Raw genomic sequence first — 9060 nt, 5'->3', positions numbered from 1 at the left:
GGAGACTTAAGCATTAAAAATAAATATGCCTTTAAAGATGACCTGGAAGGCTTCTTACCTGCCAAGAACAGAGTTCAAGACCTCAGAAAGTCTGTTTTCCCAGAAACAGTAGATTATATTGCTAATGATGGCAAGGGCAATAAACCATAAGTTTTTTTTTTCTCCCTATAATTTTGGTACTATTTAGGTGAGTTTTGTAATAGACTGAAATAAGAGAAGTACTCTCGAGAATGATCTTGGGTTGTGAAAATTGGGTCTATGATTTCATCCTTTGGGAGAATGTTTTCAGTTCCTGCTTTTCTTTCCAGACATTTACGTTTGACATGATTTCTTCTTATATTTGAATGATAGTTCAGTGATCTTGGTTGTGTTGGTATGCACAAATATAAATTAGAGCATTTTCTATCATACATACTTTAACTGGGCATTTTTAATAAAGTGTATAGTTCTTTCTTTCAATGTCCTTATTTATTCCAAAGTAGAGGAGGATTTCTAAAGATCGTTATGAACCAACATACAGCAGAATGTCTCCAAATGGACCAGACGGAGTGGCAGACCAGGTGCAGGTCGGTTTGTCGAAGAGAAATTGATGCTGTCCTCTGCATTCATTGACTTGTCTGGTTTTCATAGGACGAATAAACAGATGAGTCAGTTTCTCCTTCTTCTAAGGGACTTTACATGATTAGGGTCAGAAACTCAGCAAAGAAAAATCCTCTCTCGTTTTATAAGGGCGAGATGATGAGATGCTACAGTGATTCATTTCAAAGGTGCTGGCTATTTTCAAACAACTGCTGAGAAACCTTGCCGTTCCCTGAACTTGGGAGGTTGGTTCTAGCACATGCACAAATTCTGCCTGCCATATGAGCAAAAGTGAGATCATACGGGTTGATGCTGGCAGAGTCTCTGAGAGTGCAGTAATTCATGCTGTCAGTTACTATCAGCAGCAATTTGCTTCTGGATTGGTTCCTGTGAGCACTCATGTGAGTATTCTGCACAAAGGACCAGAGTGCAATATTCTTTTGGATTTCAGGGACTTAGTGCAGTTTCAACATATAATCAAAAGTGCCACGTAGTTCACCACCTCGCATTTTGTTTTAAAGAGACAGAGGCTTAAAATGTGATTCCTTTCTTCTCTCCAAAACAGGAAGTTGATGGCAATGTGGAACTATCTTTAGAGCAATCTGTTGGTGCTTCAGTGGAATCTATCCAGTTGGTAAACAGTAGAGTAGTTTATTTTTTTAACTAAATGTCATTCCACTGTCTCCACAACAATAAAAATCAGAACTTTGTTTAATCATAAAACTTAATTTATTAGAATCAACTCTTAGTTACTATATGATATATGATCAACTCTTACTAACTATAGGGTAAATATGATGAGACATGAAAAGATCCCTTGAACTGCTTGGTATTGTAATAGCATATTCTTCCAAATTAAGTACAATTTCCACAAAGTTCTGTGGCAGAGAAGTTTGGATGCTGCAGCCCTAGCTTACAGGCACAATATTAACAAATCTCTGTGAAACAATAAAACTTCACTGACTTCCAAAGAGCTTTGAGATATTCATATCCCTCTTGCTACCAATCTATCTACTAGTCTCTTTTTATTTAAAGAATACTTACTATTGAGAATTCATGGGATTCAGGGTTATGGAGCAATCCTGACCAGAAAGGGTATAGGAGGAAGGAAAATGTAGTCCTTGTGTCTGAGAAATGGTAGTTCAGTTTCACTCAGAAAAGTGAAGGGTATGCCAAAATCTCAAGTGCCACTGTCACTGACATATATATTTTTTGGTATTAACCTATAATCTCTCAAGTGTTCCCAGTTGAAAGATTTCTTCCATATTATATCCAGCTCAAAAATCCTCAAAACCTTAGCATTTTACATGATTAATATTACTTAGCCATAAAAAAGGATGAGATCGTGCCACATGCGACAACATGGATGTACCTAGAGGGTATTATGCTAAGTGAAATAATTCAGACTGAAGAAGACAAATACCATATGATTTCATTTATGTGCGGAATCTTAAAAAAAATGAACAAACAAAAAGCAGAACGAGGTGTGAAAATACAGAGAACAAACTGATGGCTGCCAGTGGGGAGGGGAGGCTGGGCAAAATGGGTGAAGGGGAGCGGGAGACACAGGCTTCCAGTTATGGATGAATTAAGTCATGGGAACAAAAGGCACAGCATAAAGAATACTGTTAATGATATTGTGATAATGTTCTATGGTGACAGATGATAGCTACACTTGTGGTGAGCATAGCATAGTATATAAATTTGTCAATCACTGTTGTACACCTGAAACTAATGTGACATTGTATGTCAACTATACTCAATAAAGGAAAGAAAGACAGAAAGAAAGAAAGAAAGACAGACAGAAAGAAAGAAAGAAAGAAAGAAAGAAAGAAAGAAAAAGAAAGAAAGAAAAAAGAAATGAGGGTAGCCAAAAATAAAAAAGAATTGATGTTTATTATCTACTTTCCCTTGCCTCTAGAATATAGACAGAATGAAGGCAGGTATTTTTGTCTGTTCACTGATGTATTCCCAGTGCCTAGAATAGTGCATGGCGCATAGGAGGTATTTAATAAAAATGTGTTGAATGAATGAATATTTTCTTTTTCTTCAGCTCTAAAGTCCTACCTCTTTAACAAGTCTTACTAGACCCTCTGTTATTGACTTCTGCTCATTCTGCTAGCATCCTCTCTCTCATTTTATAATTGTGCTTGTGTGCTATATAATTCGGCCAAATGCAGATTATATGTGGTTTCTTAAATGTACCATGTTCTCTCTCCCTGGGGGCCTGTGCACACGTTCCTCCATGTCGAAGACTTTTCTCTCCTGCTCCCCTGCTCCTTTCTCTGGGACACTTCTCTTTGTTCTTCAAGATCCAATTTAGAAGTCTCTTATTTCAGAAAATCTTAACCTGGTCTCCAAAACAGAGATAGACAGGCTCTAGTATCTTGTGTTTTCCATAGCAGCACTTACCCATTTGGACTGTCATTGCTGTAAGGCAGTGACATAACTAGAGGCATACTGGTATTTGTGAAATTATCCATCAGTATTTAAGTTTCAAAGGAACTCATAAGGAAATTAGCACTGAACCCTTAGAAGTGGCATAAAAATATTTTAAAAGAATAATCAGGATGTACTGTAATAAAGTCAACAGTGTGAGAAAACTATCGCATTTCTAAAACTATTGAGTAGAAGCATCACTCTAGACTAACCATTAAAACATAAATAAGCAGCATCTGTGTGAAAGCTAACAGACTGTTCCATAGTTGCCTTTTGTTATCCAAGTCTTAGCAAAATGTCACTGCCTCAGAAGGGACATAGCCAACAATCCCATGTAGATCTACCCCGGTCACTTTTTATCCCATTGCTATGCTTACCACCTTCATTACAAGTCTATGTCTTTGATATTATCTTAATCATTTCTGTGTTTACTAGGTTTTTAGTTCTGCCCTTCTCAATAATTGTCTTCATGAAAACAGGGACCTTGTATGTCTTTTTCAGTACTTTTCATTCGCAGAACTTACATGAGTGTTTGACATTCTAGCAGATGGTCAATAAAATTTTTTTTAAATGAATGTACAACAAAGAACAATTATCATCTTGGCTAGTAGGATGGTTTCACTGGCACTGGTTGCTTGCACTTCACCAAAAATTCACATGTACCAGTAGGTTCTTATCAACTAAAGAATCCTAACCAATGGAAAACTACTATTGTGTATTGTAGTGACTTCATTAACTCAAGTGTGTTATTTTATAATTAGTTTATACTCCATATCCTGAGGATTATCATTAGAGTACTAATAATAATTGTACTGAAAGTCTTGTTTCATAAATTTGAAAAGCTTTCATTGGTTTTCTTTTGGTTTGATACATGAAAAGATATATCTGAAGCTAAATGGTTTTTTGCATAAATTAAAAATCCAGTCAAAATGTGTTGTCTCCTCACATGAAAAAATGCTCCACATCACTCATAATCAGGGAAATACAAATCAAAACCACAATGAGATACCACCTTACACCTGTCAGAATGGCTAACATTAACAACGCAGGCAACAACAGATGTTGGCGAGGATGCGGAAAAAGAGGATTTCTTTTGCATCGTTGGTGACAATGCAAGCTGGTGCAGCCCCTCTGGAAAACAGTATGGAGGTTCCTCAAAAAACTGAAAATAGAACTACCCTATGACCCAGCAATTGCACTACTAGGCATTTATCCAAGGGATACAGGTGTGCTGTCTCGAAGGGACACATGCACCCCCGTGTTTATAGCAGCACTATCAACAATAGCTAAAGTATGGAAAAAGCCCAAATGTCCATCACTGGATGAATAGATAAAGAAGATGTGGTATATATATACAATGGAGTATTACTCGGCAATCAAAAAAGAATGAAATCTTGCCATATGCAACTACGTGGATGGAACTGGAGGGTATTATGCTAAGTGAAATGAGTCAGTCAGAGAAAGACAAATATCATATGACTTCACTCATATGAGGAATTTAAGATAAAAAACAGATTAACATAAGGGAAAGGAAGAAAAATAATATAAAAACAAGGAGGGGAACAAAACATAAAAGACACTTAAATATAGAGAACAAACAGAAGGGTGCTGGAGGGGTTATGGGAGGGGGGGATGGGCTAAATGGGTAAGGTGCATTAAGGAAGACACTTGTTGGGACGAGGACAGGGTGTTATACATAGGGGATGAATCACTGGACTCTACTCCTGAAATCATTGTTGCATTGTATGCTAACTAAGTTGGATGTAAATTAAAAAATAAATTAATTAATTTTAAAAAGTAAAGCTGAAGTTAAAATTTAATAACATTTTTTAAAGGCAAAAAAAATGTGTTATCTTCCTATTGACTTGATAGGAAACTATTAATATCAGCCTAGATGAATCTGAAATGAATAGAAAAGGATTAATTGAGGAGGAAAGTTTTTGAATTTATAGAAGGTTGAAAATATTTAACTGCATACTTGGGTGAGATGTTAGAATACCACACACCCCATTCGGGAAACCAATTATAAGGAGTATGAATGGTCAGATCCAATTAATTCTACAGTAAAACCATGTAATTACAGGTTTTACTCATTTTGATTGATTAGAAAGAGAAGATTAACAAGATTACAAATCATGAGCCAGAAGAGAGAAATTGTATTACCTCTAAAAATTTTTAAACACATTAGACCAAAAAAAGTGTCCTAATTTTAAATTACCAACTCTAACTAGGGAGGAAAACACATCAAACTAAAATATAACCTGTGTCTAAACATTAAACTTTTATAATTCAACTAGAGGTAGACTTGCCATACAGAGAGATGATTGTGACTTGCTTTTCCATCCCCTCACAAGGAAGAGCAAGAGTGATCTCAAGTGCATGGAGAGGGGAAAGAATAATTGCAAACAACCGGCATAAGATCTTGTTCACAGCTATGCAACAAATGTCTGTGGATTGGTTAGTTAATAAACTGTGCAAATTGGAGGATGAACTTCATAGCAGTAACCTGACCTGCTAGTGTATGGTCCAGGAAGAATCAGAACCAGACTTCCTTTATTGAAACAGAACCAAATAACCAGACCAGAGGAAATTGCTAAGTTTGGGCAGCCCAAAGAGACTCTCAGGAATCTCAATATCTCTCTGCATAATGTCCTCTGTGTTATTATGCTTGATAGCGTGCCCTTTATCCAGAGTCTCTGAAGTGGCTACCTTCATGAGACTTGAGTTCAAGATGAATCACTTAGTAGGCATGTGACTTTAAAAAGTTAACCTCTCAGGGTGTCTGGGTTTCTTAGTGGGTTAAGCATCTGGCTCTTGATTTCGGTTCTGGTCATGGTCCCACCGTTTGGTTTGTGAGTTTGAGCCCACACTGGGCTCTGTGCTGACAGTGTGGAGCCTGCTTGGGGTTCTTTCTCTCTCCTTCTCTCTCTGTGCCTCCCCTGCTTGTAGGCATGTGCGCTCTCTCTCTCTCTCTCTCTCTCTCTCTCTCTCTGTCTCAAAATAAATAAATAAACTTAAAGAAAACTTAAAAAAAAAACCCATTGACCTCTTCAATTTAAATTCCTAAACTATAGGGGCACCTGGGTGGCTCAGTCAGTTGAGCATCTGGCTTCAGCTCAGGTCATGATCTCACAGCTTGTGAGTTCGAGCCCCACACCGGGCTCTGTGCTGACAGCTCAGAGCCTGGAGCCTGCTTTGGATTCTGTGTGTGTGTGTGTGTGTGTGTGTGTGTGTGTGTGTGTGTGTGTCTCTGGCCCTAACCCACTCACATTCTGTCTCTGTCTCTCTCAAAAATAAATAAACATTAAAAAACATAAAAATAAAAATAAATTCCTAAACTATAACAATGAAAATAGAAACTCAAATACCTAATAGATTTTTCATGTTCAAAACAGCAACTTACATAAAGCCTTTTTCATATTGTAAAACTTCCATGCAATGTAAATTACTATCCCATGTATCAAATAGTTACCAATATCCTCTAAATGCTGACATAATATCTATCTCTTCTAGACACATTTTCAGAATTTCTGGTATTAGTATTTGAGGGTATTCCAATTGGGTTACTATATTATCTATTTTACGCCAAATGTTAAACTTCTGCAATTTAATTAAAATTCCTTGTCCAGACCTAGCCATCGCTTGCTCCATTGCTCCCTTCTCAGTACCTGCTCTGGGTGTCCCTGAGGGTGTGCGGGCCAAGGGTGGGCCCAAAAAGTAGGAGGCAGAAGGGAACCAGGTATGGGCATCTAAGTGTCTTAGCACCACAACAGTGGTTAGAACTGGGAGAAGGAGAAGACTGCAAAGATAGGCCCAGGAGCAATGGTGTCCAAAGAGAAACAAGGGGTGAAAAATGTCAACATGGAAAATGCCCAACAGGAAAATGAAGGAGAAAAAGAGAGCCCCATGCAGGACAGAGAGGAATTATGCAGTTTGGGAGGGAGTGAAGGCCAGAACTGTGGAGGAAATGTCAACCTGGAGTGAGTGACATGACTTGTCCCTAATTTTTGATAAGCCATACCTAACAAGAATATTGATCACAATGAAGTGGGAGATGTTGTGGGAAAGTTCCTAGGACAGATGAAGTAAATCAGAAGAAAGAGTAAGGAGCAGCACAGGAGGCACTTCCAAACTCCTGAACCTGATAATTATTATGACTTTTGCCTTATACCTTGAATGCTAAGGTTTCCCTGAGGTTAATAACATGGCCTATGTTCTATAAGCTTGTAGTTTAGTGATTTACTTTTTCTGTAAACCTTTTGGTGTTTCCACTTAAGAGTTTGTAATTATTGTTTTGTCTCAGTGTAAAACTTACTGTCCATAGGGCAATTTCACCCAGTTTTGGGAAAAACTATTCTTTTCATAATATGATATTAATAAAGCAATTTAAAAAGCAATCTTGGGAGGGGTGCCTGGGTGGCTAGGTCAGAAGGGCATGAGACTCTTGATCTCAGGTTGTGAGTTGGAGCCCCACCTTGGTGTAGACATTATATATATGTGTGTGTGTGTGTGTGTGTGTGTGTGTGTGTGTGTGTGTATAATGTAGAGATTAATATATATATATTTTTAAAAATTCCTTGTCAATATCATTATTCCAGTGACAATTTTTGTTGTACTTTTTGCAAATTGTTCAGGTTTTATGTCATAGTACAGAACACATTTGACATTCATGCAGACCCTTGTTAAATCCCACAACTGCAAATAGTATAGTAATATAGTATGAAATTTCTACCATTTTAGGTGCTGCATTACCTCCAGTTTAACATCTCACTCTTATCAGTTCTTGTGCAGTAGATCTTTGTCACTTTTGGGGGCCACCCCAAATCTTTTGAACATCTTGAGCAATCTCAAGCTTTTTTGTCACACTTCCACAAAGTAGAAGCCAGAAACTCACTTTCCTAGACACCAGGTACCTATTTTACTATGACTACCAACAAGAAACATCCCCATGCAACTTGGATTCATAAGAGAACACTGTGAATTCATAAGCAGAAAACACCTAAAATTCATCTTCTGGTGAGTATAGTTGGATAGGTGCCCAGCATTTGGGTGCAACCATGGTAGAAATTCTGGCATCCACTGACCAGAATCAGCAATGGCAGTTATGGTGTCTGTGTTGAGTAATGATGGCAGTATGGCTTCAGCTGGAGCAATCAGTAGTCTTCTTTAGGCACTGTTCCTGAATGCATGGCCTCTAAGCCTGATTCCTTGGCTCTTCTAGAGAATCTATGAGCTACACGATATTCTTTAGTAAATTCCTTTTCTGTTTAACTGAAAAGGAATTTGTTTTTTGCAACTTAAACAACAAATATATATGACTATGAATTATTATTCTGTGTTTTTTAATTTATTCTGAAATATTTAAGACATGTACAAAAGCCATTTCTTTTTTACTCTTAGAACTTTTCCATACACATCCATCACTGGAGGTAGCAACTGGCCTTCTTCTTGCAGAAAGATGGTCAACATTTTACAAGCATAGAGGCCTATAAACAGAGATGGAAGGGCACTGAATTGGTGGTGATACTCACTCACTTCCTAGGAGACTTGCTCCCACATCCCAGCTTCATATGTGGAATTCATACTTTAGATGCTGGATTACTCTAAACCAATTACATTTGGGATCACTAATGAATAATCTAGAACATCATATTCAATAATCCCAATGGTCTATACTACTAATACAAAACCTGCAATTAGGTTTATTAATTTCTTAGAAATCTGAATGCATGGAGGAGGACAAAAAGTTTGGGACTTTCATGATCTACCTTCTTGTCTACACTATTTAAATCAACCCCATGTGTGCCAATGTTACTCTGCAGTTAAGCTATCTACAGTTAAGTATTCAACAAACTTTTTGAAAATGAAAATAATTATAAATTCCATCATTTTAAGATACAACTCAGAAGCTTTCCCTTCTAAAAGAAGATATTTGTATGGAACACAAGTCATTTGCTTTGGTGGTTCCTGAATAGCCTGTCAAAGCAGAGAGCTGTCCTAGGACACAGAAATTGAGACATGACCTGGAGGACACACTGCTAG

General features: G+C 37.4%; 1 protein-coding gene across 1 annotated transcript; it reads left to right on the top strand.

The window, feature by feature from the left end:
- The first annotated feature begins 6840 nt into the window (after nucleotides 1–6840).
- BEX4 (brain expressed X-linked 4) lies at nucleotides 6841–7194 on the top strand. The gene is given in 1 exon segment (XM_042906930.1): nucleotides 6841–7194. A coding segment is annotated over 1 exon segment (354 nt).
- The last annotated feature ends 1866 nt before the right edge of the window (nucleotides 7195–9060 follow it).

Source organism: Panthera leo, chromosome A1 (assembly GCF_018350215.1).
Source record: "Panthera leo isolate Ple1 chromosome A1, P.leo_Ple1_pat1.1, whole genome shotgun sequence".
NCBI classification, from domain to species: domain Eukaryota; kingdom Metazoa; phylum Chordata; class Mammalia; order Carnivora; family Felidae; genus Panthera; species Panthera leo.
This window is presented reverse-complemented; position numbering and strand designations above follow the sequence as displayed.